Source organism: Dromiciops gliroides, chromosome 1 (assembly GCF_019393635.1).
Source record: "Dromiciops gliroides isolate mDroGli1 chromosome 1, mDroGli1.pri, whole genome shotgun sequence".
NCBI lineage: Eukaryota > Metazoa > Chordata > Mammalia > Microbiotheria > Microbiotheriidae > Dromiciops > Dromiciops gliroides.
The window spans coordinates 77,950,519-77,964,212 of NC_057861.1; the positions used below are offsets into that span (position 1 = coordinate 77,950,519).

At 47.9% G+C, this 13,694-nt stretch overlaps 1 protein-coding gene across 4 annotated transcripts in view; it reads right to left on the reverse strand.

Moving 5' to 3' along the window:
* Positions 1 to 2,475: 2,475 nt before the first annotated feature.
* The window catches only part of ARHGAP39 (Rho GTPase activating protein 39), a 399,852-nt gene continuing 388,633 nt past the window's right edge, over positions 2,476 to 13,694 (reverse strand). For all 4 annotated transcript variants that reach the window (XM_043976255.1, XM_043976256.1, XM_043976257.1 and 1 more), the window contains 4 exons: positions 11,883 to 12,082; positions 9,260 to 9,351; positions 5,084 to 5,253; positions 2,476 to 3,177 (listed from right to left, as the gene is read on the reverse strand). In XM_043976255.1, the coding sequence (XP_043832190.1) occupies positions 2,983 to 3,177; positions 5,084 to 5,253; positions 9,260 to 9,351; positions 11,883 to 12,082 (657 nt within the window). In that variant the 3' untranslated portion in view covers positions 2,476 to 2,982. The remainder of the gene's footprint in view (positions 3,178 to 5,083; positions 5,254 to 9,259; positions 9,352 to 11,882; positions 12,083 to 13,694) is intronic.

Genomic DNA, 13,694 nt, shown 5'->3' on the forward strand with positions numbered 1-13,694 from the left:
CAGATGACTCATCTTACCAGGAAGCTGCCTTCTCCATCCTTTATCTCCTTTGGCGTTGGGGTGAAAGGGAAGCACTGCTGGACTTCCCTCCCCTCCATATTCCTTCCGATTTGCTATGGGGCCAGGCATAGGGCAGGGGGTCAGGGATGGGGTGGGGTTGCTTTTTGGTCACAAGCCAAGAAAAGCTGCAGAAGAAAACCATGATACCAACTTGCTCTGGGCTGAGGCTGGGGATGACTGGGGGGATAAATAGCATTTGGATTAAAATGACTTCATTAGCAAATTTAGTCCTTATATCTCTCACTCTGTCTCTATTTATATCTCTATACAAAGGCTCCGCTGCCACAATGAGGATGCGGGATAAATTCTGAATTTATAGTTACACTAAGAAAAAATACTCTTGCCCCACACCCCCACCCCCTTGGCTCCCAGGCTCCCCAGTGTACTGCCCTGCCATGGTCCCACGGCCCCTTCTGCCCCTGTTCTGCCCCACAATGCTGACTTGAGTTAGGGGAGATGGGGATATCTCACTGAGCCAGTCCTTAGGCAGCTTTTGGGGAAGGCCCAGGGAAGCCCCTACTCCCCTGGGCTCCCCTAGAGTCAGTGCTGCCCCAAAGGGGCCCTGAAGCCCTCAAGCTCAGTGGGGAGAGGACTGTTCTGGGAGAGGCCCCCAGAGGAGTGGGGGAAGGGCACTTGAGGCAGAATGTGGGGGACAGGACTAGGGATGGGGACATGGCAGCTGGTGGCATCTAAGGCTTGGGTCAAAGGGTCTGAAGCCTCAGGAACTTCCCCCTCTCCTTTATTCTAGGGGTCTTCTTTGAACACAGGGGGCAACCACTTGTCTACCTCACTCCTGCCTGGAGTTAGGCTTGGGACCAGCAGCAGTCAAGCAAGGGCAGTCTGGGTGGAATAAGGAAGACAACTCATGCTACCACAGTGGCCTGGCCTGGGCTGCAACGTGCCTATAAGACACTCCTTTAAGCTCCCAGGGAAGGTCTCCCAGAGGAAGAGCTGCCCCTTTAGCCACGGAGGACAGTGGGTCTGCCTGAGGGTGGGAGTTTGTTCCCCATCTGCCTAGAGAAAAGGGAGCAGGGACTTGGGGAGAGAGCAAAGTCGGAAATGTCCTGGGACAGGGAAGAGTGGAAGTAGGGAGGGAGGCTGGAAGAAGGCCCCAGAGATCAATCCCCTCCCTAGTCCTCAGGGGCCAGCCCTGAACAGAAGAGGAAGAGGACTGGCTAGGGTGGTGGTGGTAATTCTCTATCCTCACATGGTGGGAGAGCGTCAGGAGGGGAAGGGGCAGTGTCAGCTTGGCTCTGGGGAGCAGAAGGCACTTTCTTGGGGCACCCTGCTGGGAATGGGGGAGGGGGTTCTGCCTGTCCTGCCCCGTATTGTGCCCAGGTTCCCTGGGTGGGATGTGACTGATTTGACTGGGTGGATCCCTGTCCCTGCCCATGGTGGACCCTGGGTACCTGACAGTGAGTCCGAGGGAATGGGCTGGTTTGGGACAACTATGGATAGTGGAAGGAGCCCTGGTCTTGGAGTAAGAACTGGGCTCAAATCACAGCTCTTCTTACTACCTGGGTGGCTTTGGGCAAATTTCTTCTCTTTGGGCCTCAGTTTCCTCATATGTAAAATAAGGGGTGGGGCAGACTAGGTAATTTCTAAGATCCTTCTGGCCCTGCAGTTCTGCAGGCCATGGCCAATAGAGTAGCTGGTGGAGAAAGGAAGGAGCCCAGCAGTGACTCATGCCGTCAATTCTTTTGAGTACCAAGAGTCACATCTGGTCCCTTAGCTCCTTCAGGGTCTTTTGGGAGAGGGATTAGGCTCTTCTGTTGTGCCAGGTCCTATGTTAGGGAAGGGGATGGGAGGTCATAGGGACAGAGAGGACTGAAGCTGGGGCAGGGGCAGGACAAAGGGACTACAGAAGCAAGGTCAGAAACTGGGGTGGAAGAAAAGTGAGAGGCGGGCACAGTGGGCGGTAAAGGTGTGGGCCTGGGCCTGATTCTGGAGCCAGGGATGGATAAAGGAAGGTTGGATAACAAAGTGCTTTTAACAATGCTCTCCCAAGGAAATTTCTAACTTCTAAGGGCTGAGGGGCTGAGGAATGGGAATGGGGATAGGTCAGGACACACACGGGACCCTTTCTGCCAAGGGGACCCCTAGCAGCCAGTCCCCCATGTCCTGGCCAGATGGGACATGGGGGTGGGTGGTAACCAGCTGTGTAAATGCAACATGGACAAACGCAAAACCAAACCCCAGGGCTGGTGAGCTGTGCTCAGGTCCAGCCCTTCTCTGTGCAGCCCAGCCCGGCCCTGGCCTGGGCTTTGGCTAGGGCCACTGTGGGCTAATAACCAGTCATGCTTATTTCAGGGGCCAATACATTCCCTCCCCTCCCTTTCCCTCCCCTCCCTTTCCCCTTCCCTCCCTCCCCCCTCCCCCCTCTCCAGCTGCAGACATGCAGCTGGGGCTGGGCCCCCCACCCCACTGTTTTCTCCACACACCCAACTTGTCTCCCCACCCTGTGTTGTGCCCTCCCCACAGGGTGCCTGTCTGCCTGTTCCACTGCTGGTGGGCTCTGTGCCTACTGGTGCCTCACTCCTCTTCCCATGCGAACAGGAACAGCCTGGTGGCCTACAGCCTGTTTGGGATCGGCCACAGGACTGGGATCAGCTTGGTTCGGTTCAGCTCAGCTCCCCATCCCCTTCAGGTTCCCCTCTACCTCCAGTGTTATTTCTTTATTTAGCAGTGGGCCAGGTCCACCATGCCCAGAAGAAAGAGTGCAAGAGGGGGCAGGGGCTGGGCATCATTTGGCCCCAACTGAAATCCTGGAGAAATCTCCCTCACCTGGGGTTATGCAGGTGGCCCACTGTGGGGCAGGTGGGAGCCCTGGCCAGCAGGCAGTCCCCGTATGGATCTTGTGTCTCTGTGCAGGGTGGGGAGCTGCAGGTGGGTGGGCAGGCATGTGGGCCAAGCCCTGGGGTGCTATAGTACTCCCTCCATGAAGCTGGTATCCAGGTGCTGGATGAGGACACGGAGGAAGGACATCTCCTTACGCGTGTTTTCAAAGATGATACGTGGGTCGTCTGACTGGCAGCGCAGGCAGTTGGGGGCCATCACCATGGCCAGGTTGCTGACGTCCATCTTGGTGACGGCCACATTGGCAGGCTGCACAAACACCTGTGTTGGATGGGGATTGTGAGCGGGGCTGCAGACGTGTGTGCATGGGAGATATTTAGTGAGGTTGCCCGACTGTGGGTCACATGGAGGAAAGACATCTTCCTAGCTCCAGCCCCTACTAAATCTCTCCCCCATCCTAGGGTCAGGCCTTTCTGTCTCAGCTCATTGCCTTGGGAGGCTGAGGTCTCTTGACTGCCTTAAAAGAGAGGGGGATTCCTGTCAAGAGAGAACTCTGCCCTAGTGGGTCCTGTGCTCATCTCCATCCCTTGAATCTCACGAGGAATGTTGACCCTGGTATTCCCAATATTTCCTCAGCATTCCCAGGACCATGTAAGGAAGTGTTCAAGATTGAGATTCAAGGACCTGGGTTAGGAGGTAACATGGTGTAGTAGAAAGAGCGCTTGGTTTAGAATAAGAAGGAGCTGAGTTCCAATTCTGACTGTGCTGCTGACCAGATGTATGACCATAAAAGGCATCTGATCTACCCAGCCATGCGTTACCTCATCTCTAAAATGAGGGGACTGGGCCCAGCATTTTCTGAGGCTCTCCGACCCCTATACCCTATCAAAGAGTAGGTCCCAGCTTCACTAGATTATCAGCTAGATGACAAGTAGCAATCTCCTAGCTGGGCTCACAGAATCCAGAGTCCAGGGATGGAATGGAACTAAGAACAGTGGAGCTCAGAGAAGGGACAGGTGAGGTCCAAAGTTAATGGCAGAGTAACATCTAGAATCTCCTAAGTGGCCCACCAAGGCTCCTTCTCCCTATGTCACTGCTGTCTGGCTCCCAGTCTCTCCTCACTCTCTCCCTCCCCACAACCAACTCTATTTATAGCTTCTATAGCAGTCTACTTAGAGAGTGCTTTATCATGACACTACCTGGAGATCCTGTGGGCACTTGCAATGCATTTATGAATATTCTCTCTTTAGAGCCTCATCACCACCCTGTGAGGATGGTATTACAGGTGTGATTATCCTTGTTTACCAGATGTGGCTCAGAGAGGTCATGTCACACAGGTGGTCCATGGTCACACAGTTGGTAACATCATCCAGCATCTTTCTAGGCCATCACACTGTCTCCCTGTCCAGCTTCTGCCCCGCTGCTCCTAGTCCTGGGCCCAAGCAGAAATCTATTCCTGCTTCTACATGAGAGCTATGAGTTATATATTCTGGCATTTCAAGTTGGACACAATCTCTAGGCCTGGATTCATTGTTGTTTGGTAAGTCTGGTCTCCCCAGGAAGGCTGCCTGAAGCCAGGGCCTGGGGCTTTCACTCCTCTACCCCCATCCCACAGGAGGAAAAAAGTACCCAGGACACAACAAATGAGGGGAAATACTTGATAACAATACTTTTTAGAAAGGCACATATAATTTCTTCTTCTTCTTTTTTTTTTTTTTGAGGCAATCAGGGTTAAGTGACTTGCCCAGGGTCATACAGTTAGTATCTGAATCTGTATTTGAACTCAGGTCCTGTTGGCTCCAGGCTGGTGCTCTATCCACTGTACCACCTAGCTGCCCCAATGGTTCTTATTTCTAGAGTGTCTTAATGTTTACAAAATGCTTATCTCGTAACTCATTTTACAGATGATAAAACTGAAACAGTCTTATTTGTAAAAAAAGAATGGGAAGGAAGTGGAAAGTAATGATCAACTCAGAATCACAGGCTAGGAATGGTCCAATCTGGGCTTCCAGCCTTGCTCTCTGGTGACCCCAGAGATTTTTCCGCTATGTGATACTCCCCTTTTTTAGAGAGCCCATATTGATGATGCCAGAAACCCCTGCTTGTGCCAAAGGACTGCTACTGTGATGAGCTGGGGCTCATATTCTTAAGGTTCAGTAACACAGAGGGAAGCCACTTCCCAAGCCTTGTGGAGGACACTGAGACGGCTCAGCTCAGGGCCCCTTACCTGGAGGAAACGGATGAGGTAGCAGAGCACCATTCTGTTGATCCGGGGCAGGGAGTGGACGACAGCGATGGCAGCCTCGGGGTTTTCATAGTGCGTGATACACTGCTCATAAAACTCGTGGGGGATAAGGGGCTCCTCTAGCTCTCGATACCAAAGCTTTAGTAGTGATGCTGGAAGTGGGAGAGAGAGAGAGAGAGAGAGAGAGAGAGAGAGAGAGAGAGAGAGAGAGAGGGAGGGAGGGAGAGAGAGAGAGAGAGAGGGAGGGAGAGGGAGAGAGAGAGCAAGTGAGAGAGAGAGAGAGAGAGAGAGAGAGAGAGAGAGAGGGAGGGAGAGAGAGAGAGCAAGCGAGAGAGAGAGAGAGAGAGAGAGAGAGAGAGAGAGAGAGAGAGAGAGAGAGGGAGAGAGGGCGCGAGAGAGAGAGAGGGAGAGAGAGAGAGTGCGCGCGCGAGAGAGTGGGAGAGAGGGAGGGAGGGAGGGAGGGAGACAGAGAGAGCGCTGTCAGTACTTGCATGGCGAGGTTGTTGGAGGTTTCACAGGGGATGGTCAATGTAGCCAATGTAGTCAATGTAGAGGTGATCACAGAGCTTTACTGGGTGAGGAGAAGCAGACCTATTCTTTGTTCCTCTCTCTTTACCTCAGCTCCTCTCTCTGCTGTCTTCTCAGCCAACCTCCCCTACTCTGAAGCTCACTTCATTCATGTATATCACTCTGTCTAGATGTTTGTCCCACACATCGCTCAGCCTCTAGGCCATTCTCCTCTTTACAACTAGGTCAGAGCCCAGCTCACAGTTTTATTACCCACTCCAAATGCTCTCAAACTTGAGGGCTTCAGTCTACACACTGATATCCACTTAAATACCCTGATCTAGGTCATTATCCTTCTAAACTCTCACAACCTAGATCCTCATTTGATTTCAACCATTCACAGAAATGGCCATACTTTACATTTCACCAGCACAACTGTGCCACCTCTATGATCCTGAATTCATCATAACCTCCCTTTCCTCAAAGTCCTTTATCCCTCTCTATTCTCCAAATCCATTACTCTTACCTTGAGTTCACTTTCCTCTTTTAACTTGATAGTTTACCAATTCCATTATACTGTCTTCTGCCCTTAAATCTTTTGTCCCCTGATCTACTGCCAATCATGCCTTGACATCAAAACTAACCCTTCCACCAACCTTCCCTCTTCCTACTCCCATATCGCTAAACACCACTAATCATCTATCTTCCTAAATTACTCTGATTATTTCTGTTGAGGGCACTACCAGACTCCCTGTCACTCAGATTCACAAATTCAAAATCATCTTTAACTCCTTTTTTTTTTTTTTTTTTTTGGTGGGGCAATGGGGGTTAAGTGACTTGCCCAGGGTCACACAGCTAGTAAGTGTCAAGTGTCTGAGGCCGGATTTGAACTCAGGTATTCCTGACTCCAGGACTGGTGCTTTATCCACTGCGCCACCTAGCCGCCCCTATCTTCAACTCTTAAAAAAGGAATCTTTGATTTTTTGGAGTTTTATATCATCTAAACCTCCCTTCTCTCAACCCCAGAGCCATTTCTTTAAAAATAAATAAGAGGGGGCAGCTAGGTGGCTCAGTGGATAAAGCACCGGCCCTGGATTCAGGAGTACCTGAGTTCAAATCCGGCCTCAGACACTTGACACTTACTAGCTGTGTGACCCTGGGCAAGTCACTTAACCCTCATTGCCCCGCTTAAAAAAAAAAAAAGAAAAGAAAAATAAATAAGAGGGGAAGAATAGTTCAGTAAATTTGTCATTCAGTCATATCCAACTCTTCATAACTCTGTGGACCATACTGTCCATGGGGTTTTCTTGGCAAAGATGCTGGAATGGATTGCTATTTCCTTCTCTAGTGGGTTAATGCAAACAGGTTAAGTGACTTGCCCAGGGTCACACAGCTAATAAGTGCCTGATGCTGGATTTGAACTCAGATCTTCCTGACTCTAGGTTCAGTGCTCTATCCACTGAGCCACTCAACTACCTCTAGTTCATTAAAACCAACTAACATGGGAGCAGCTAGGTGGCACAATGGATAAAGCACTGGCCCTGGATTCAGGAGGACCTGAGTTCAAATTTGACATCAGACACTTGACACTTAATAGCTATGTGACCCTGGGCAAGTCACTTAACCCTCATTGCATCAAAAAACCAAAACCAAAACCAAAAACCCAAAAACCCAACAAACAAAAGCAACTAACATATCAAAAAAGTCTGATATATTCGGTGCCACAATTATACTGCTCCATCTATGCAAAGAAGCAAGGGAAGGTCCCTTCTCATATGATACTTCATTTTTTCTTCACCCTCAGTCCCCATCTAATCATTTACCAAGTCTTGTTGATCCTACCTCCACATTTCTTATTTTTTCTTTTCTTGCTACTAACAAAACCACCACCCTAGTTCAGATCCTACCACCTCTTGACCAGACTAGAATTAGTCGCCTTGCTTCCATTTTCTTCCAGTTGAGGGGATTAGCACAGTAAGTGGTTAACTGTGGGAATTGAATGAACTATTCTGACTCTACCTTGTGACTCAGTTCCAGGGCTAGCTCACTTCCATTTCTATTCAATTATGTGTCTAGTCCAATTTCTGTCTTGTAAGAAAACTTTATTCAATTGTAGCAATTGGGAGAAAACCTTCTTGCATTGTTTGGACCTAGCCCTGCAGGGTCGGGAGCTGGGCCACCCCTACCTACTGCTTAGAGACTCTTAACTAAGGAAGTAGGTTATGCTGACCAGAAACCCAGTTGGATCTAAAAACTGATGCAAGGAGTTTTCTCACAATTGTACATTTCAAGCAATGCATTTGTCTTATCTGAAAACTGGCCCCATACTTATCAATCATTTTCCCTATTCCTTTGATTATTTACAGACATCTGGCGGTAGTGGGATACCTCTTCTTCTGAATTCAGGGAACTGCACCTGTTTGCTCTCCTCCACCCAATTTAGAAAGTCCCTAATCTTTTATCCAATTAGGAATCAGATAATCTAATGTTGAATTGTTTCTTTTTAATTTATTGGCCTGATTTGAGTAATTATTTTTAATGTATAAAAGTCTGTTGTCCCCTGTATTTGGGACCCAGGCCAGAACTGAGGTGGTCTGGTGCTGGTTTCTTGGGCAACTGCCATGTATTTAGTTTAATAAACTGATATGCTCAGAAGACTAAACTTTGGTTTTCTCGGTCATTTCATCTTTTACCTGCTACACTTCTATGCAGCCGAACAAACATCCCTCCTTATGTACAAATCTGGACCTGCTACTACTCTGTTCAAAACATTTCAATGACAATTACCTACCAGAGTTCAAACTCCTTTGCCTAGCAGTCACTGTCCTCCACGATCTGGCTCCAACTAACCTTTCCAGATTTATTTCACATCCTTCCTCTTCATGGACAAACTGGACTTGTTCTTAAGCATACCCTCCATTTTCCTGACTCCCAACCCTGGCTTATTGCTTTCTTTGCCTAGATTGTCCTCACTTCTCTCCTCTGCCTGATGAATTCCTACGCATCCTTTAAAACTCCATCTAAATACTTCTTTACAAGGTTTTCCTTCATTTCTATCATATCTTTCTTCTAGACTGTAAGCTCCTTGAGGCCAGAACTATGATTTATTTAAACTTTGTACATCCTTCAGTGTTGAACATAGAACTACTCTGCAACAGCAGGCCTTCAGATGGTAGGTGTGTATGTTAATTATTGTGTGTGATTACCCAAGCATGGAATTGAATATGTAATTTTGAAAGAGAAAGTGTATGTCTCTATACTTGTGGATGACTCTATGTGGTATGAATATGACATGGTAGGTTGCTAATTTCCATCAGTTACATTGAATGCTGAAGCAGGAGGGATAGGAGAATTTATCTTGTGGCCTGGTAAGTCTGGCTGACCAAGGTGGATATTATAGCATGTGACCATCCTCCCTTCAGGGGTGAGGTAGTGGAGAGTTAGTGATGGACACCTACTCTAGGTCATAATTCTCAAGAAATGAGAACACAGAGCTAGAAGGTGTGGCTCCCTGGCAAGCTTGGAAGTGCCTGGGTCTCCTCTACAGGTTTTCACAATGTTAGACCTAGCACCATGGAGGGTGTGTATGCGTGTGTGTAAAATCTCACTCCATTGTGCCTGCCTAATATCAGTCTATACCCCATTTCTTACCAGGGACATGGGGGTCCTCCAGGCCTGTGGGGATCTTCCACTGATCCACCTGTAGCTTCAGAGCATTCACCTCATCAATGTCTCCAGGGACCCTGTGAGAAAGAGAGAGAGAGAGAGAGAGAGAAAGAACTTCAGATGAATTTTCCTAAGGATATTTCCTATCACCAATAAACTGTCCTAGAAGGGGAAGGAATAAGCCTTTCTATAGCGCCGACTATGTTTCAGGCAGTGTACTAAGTGCTTTATATAACAACTGCAAGAAAGAAGTGCTCTTATTACCCCCATTTTATAGTTGATGAAACTAAGGCAAACAGAGGTTAGGTGCCTGACTCCAAGCCCAACACTCTAACCACTGTGCAATCTAGCAGCCAGTCTGCCTGAGACTGTTAAATTGGGAGCTGGGGGCAGTGGAATATAGTTCATTGTTAACTCAAAAAGATTGGCTTCCTCACCGCCACCACCAGGTTTTGGGTGTTCCTGATCTATGTCCTGGGAATTGGGAAGCATGACCTGCCTCCATCCTTTGTTGTGGGACACGGATGCATAGGTGTGTGACATACACATCTCCTCTTTATGTACCTCTCAGGTGACCAGGGGGCCCTACATCCTACGACTCTGCAGCTCCCACTTGTGAGGCACTTTCCTCCCCATGGGCCTGAGAAGAAGGGGAGGGAGGAGGAAAGTCAGGCACAGGAGGGCGTGGACTGACTTTCCCAAGGTCAGGCAACTATAATGGGAACAGCCATGACTCCAGCCTAGGTCCCCCGACTCCTCTTTCCTCTACATTACTAGAAATTCTTTTGAGAAACCATAAAAGCACAGGATTTAGAGAGAGAAGCAGCTGTGGAAATCTTTCTCATCTAGTATTTATTAAGGATTCACTACATCCCAGGCACCGTGCTAAATGCTCAGGATAGAATGAGAGGCAAAAACACAGTACCTGTGTTCAAGGAGCTCACAATCTAAGCGGGAGACAACAGGCAAACAACTATGCACAGAGCAGGCAGGGCAGCCAGAGCAAAGGCAGAGAATCAGGAGATAAGAATGTCTAGTGCAGGGTACAGCAAGGCCCACGGAGCTGGCCAGGGTCACACAGCCAGTATATGACTGAGGCTGGATTTGAACTCAGGTCTTTCTGCCCTGAGGGGTAACAAGTAGGGGACAGAAGAAATCAATCCAATCAAGTTTCATCTTACAAAGAAGGAAACCAGGACCCAGACATGGGAAGCGACGTAGTTATGCTCTCAAGGCCGGCCCTCCACTTCAGGTTCTCTGACTCAAGGCAGTGCTCGTTATTCTCTGGCACTTCTAAGGCCCCATCTAGATTTTGATTTGATGTCTGAGTGAGTGGGGAATAAAGGGTAGGGTAAAGGTTTAACAGCTGGTGATGAAGGGTGCTAGAGAGGGAAGGGGGGTTTGAAAAGAAGTCAAGGCAGGATAGAGAAGCTGGGAGTTGGTGATGCAGGCTCCATACAAGGCTCCTCAGAAGGGCTGCCCAGCCTGGAACTAACCCTGGCTTCCAAGATCCAAGGGCAAGGCCTGCAGCAGGGCTCCCCCCCCCCCCCCAGTTTCTAGGGGTCAGAGAGACTACTCCATTCTTTCTGGAGGCTTCCAGAGGCAGACCCAGGATGAGAACTGCAAAGTGACCTAGGCCACCTTTCCTCCTCTTTGAACCTGTGAGACTCAACCAAGGATACAGATGACTGGCTTTACTTCCAGCCTGGCCACCATAGCTACTGTCCAGGAGAGTGGTCTTGTTGGAGAAGGGACTAGCTACTACTAAAACCAGCTGCCAACCAGCCAATGGCCACCAAGGAAGCAGGCAAACTTGTTTGGATCCTGAGAGAAAAAGAGACAATCCTACATAACTGAGGACCGACTCTCAAGGCCAGGAAGGTAAGCCCCAAAGTTCCAGGAATATCAGCATCCCCCAGGCTACTGTTTCTGTTTCTTGCAGCCACTATCCAAGGGAGTAGCACTGATGGAACCATCACCTAGCAATTTTCTCAAAAGGAAGTCTCTACTTCCTCAGCAGTCACAGCTACTAAAGACCCCCAAAAGAAAGGTTTTACCACCCACATCCTTAGCACCGTCCTATGGCTTAACATCAGAAACATATAGTTTGATCAATGGAAATGTCATTCAGGAGATACATTATCATCCATTTTGGCAATGTACTCTAAGGACAGTGGAGCCTTTCCTTCTGACTTGCAGTAGAATGTGAGCCCCACGAGAGCAGGGCCTGTTGTGCTTTTCATTGATAAGCACAATGGTATGCATATAGGAAGTCCTTAATATATGCTTTTTCATTGATTTATTCATTTAGAGGTCATCTAGTCCATTCCTCCCAATCTACAAATGAAGAAACTAAGGCCCAAGAGAAGTTAAGTGAGTTGCCCAAGGAACCTAGGTAATAGAACAAACCTTTGTTTCCTCAGTCACTTCATCTTTCACCTGCCACAGTAGCAAAGCTAAAATTTGGACCCAGGTCTACTGACTTTAAATCCAGCATTTTTTCAAATGTATTGAAATTGGCTCCCAATCCTACGATCCCATGGAGAGCAGGGCACTCTTCACAGGATTGGGTGGTGGCCCTACCTCCCCAATCCCTGTCCCAGGGTACCTGAATATGCCCTCAGTCTGGTCCCCGTTGAGTGCCAGCACCTCCTCGGAGAGTCGTGTCTGTACCCAGGGCAGCTGCCGGTCAGGGTATCGCTCCTTCTGCATGGCCAGGATATCTTGAAGTGCACTGCCAAACATGGATGGACTGAATACAGCATTTTTTGCATGTCGGATTTCCTCCATATTAGGTTTCTTTAGGCCCTAGAAGGTATGTGTGTTGAGAGACACAGTAAATAGGGTTTCACAGCAACATGATGCCAAGGAAGTTAGGGGAAACAATATGGGGGTCTGGGAGGGAGATACAACAAAGGAAATGGAAAACCATATGATTATGGTGCCTAAGGAACTCTGGAAAAGACACAAGGTCCAAGAACCATAGGGATGGGGTGAAGTCTTCCCGTATCACAGGGCTAGAGAAAAACAAAGCCTGGTGTGTACGTGCATGTGTGTGTGTGTGTGTGTGTGTGTGAGATGGAATAGGTAGGAATTCAAGCTCATAGGCAACCTTCCCTTCCCCCAACTTTTGGTCTTAAACATAAACACATAGCCTCAGAGCCGAGGAGGGGACCTCCGAGACCATGTACTGCAATTCCTATTTTAACAAGAATCACCTCTACAACAGTCACCAAGTAGTCATCTAACCTTCATATGTCAATCTCTAGTGAAGGTGAACCCTTTCACTCCAGCAGCATCCCATGCCACTTCTGGGTGCCTCTAATTGTTGCCTAATGCTACTAGTTTGGTCTTCTAGGTAGTGGAACTAGCCCAATCCCTCTTCCACATGGTAGCCCTTCCAATATCTGAAGACCATTATCGTGGGTATCACCCCTCTTTTTTCAGGCTTAACATCCTAAGTTCTAATTGGCTATCTTGGTCACAATCAGGTGCCCAGAACTGAACAGAATAGTTAGGTTGTGGTCTCGTCAGAAAGGACTGTTGCTCTCCATGTTTTGGACACCCATGCCTCTCCTAATATAGTCTGAGGCTGCATGAGTTTTTCTGGCTGTTATGTCACACTACTGATTCAACAATGTTGAGCTTTCACAAGTTTACTAAAACTCCTAAAACCTTTTTTTTTTTTTAAAGATGAAAGAAGAGAGATTAGTAATGGAGAGATGCATTTGAGAGTCATCTATCTGTATAATAATTGAACAATCAGGAGTTGATGAGATCACCAAGGGATATAGTACACAGAAGAGAGACAAGGGGGGACAAGGACAAAGAGTAGAGACTTATGGAATGCTCGTGCTGAATAGTTAGGGGATGGCTGATGATCCAGCAGCAGACCCTGAGAAGAAATTTGTTAGATAGCCAGAAGAACCAGGAGAGAGCAGTGTCATAGACTCTGAGGAAGAACAGACTATCGAGCAGGAAGATGTGGTTGGTAAGTGTCAATAGGTTACTGAGAATGAGGACAGAAAAGAAGCCTTCAGATTTAGCTATTGGAAGATTGCTGATAATTTGAGAGAACAATTTCAATAGGATGGTACTGCTAGAAGCAGAATGCAAAGAGGTTTAAGTGCATGGATAGTGAGCATGTAGAGCTAGCAAGTACTAACAGTTCTTTCTAAGGGCTTGGCTTTGAAAGGTTTAAGATTTTATATATGATATGTATACATACATGTATACACACGCCATATGTTTATACACACATTATATGTATATACACATGCATACATTTGTGTACACGTACACATGTACATAATGAGTAGGGAAAGCAGGGTCAGGTAAAGGTTTTCTTGGGCTATAAGAAACTTGGGTATGTTTGTAGAAAACAGGGGAAGAGCCAGAGAAAAAGATGAGAGAGAAAATG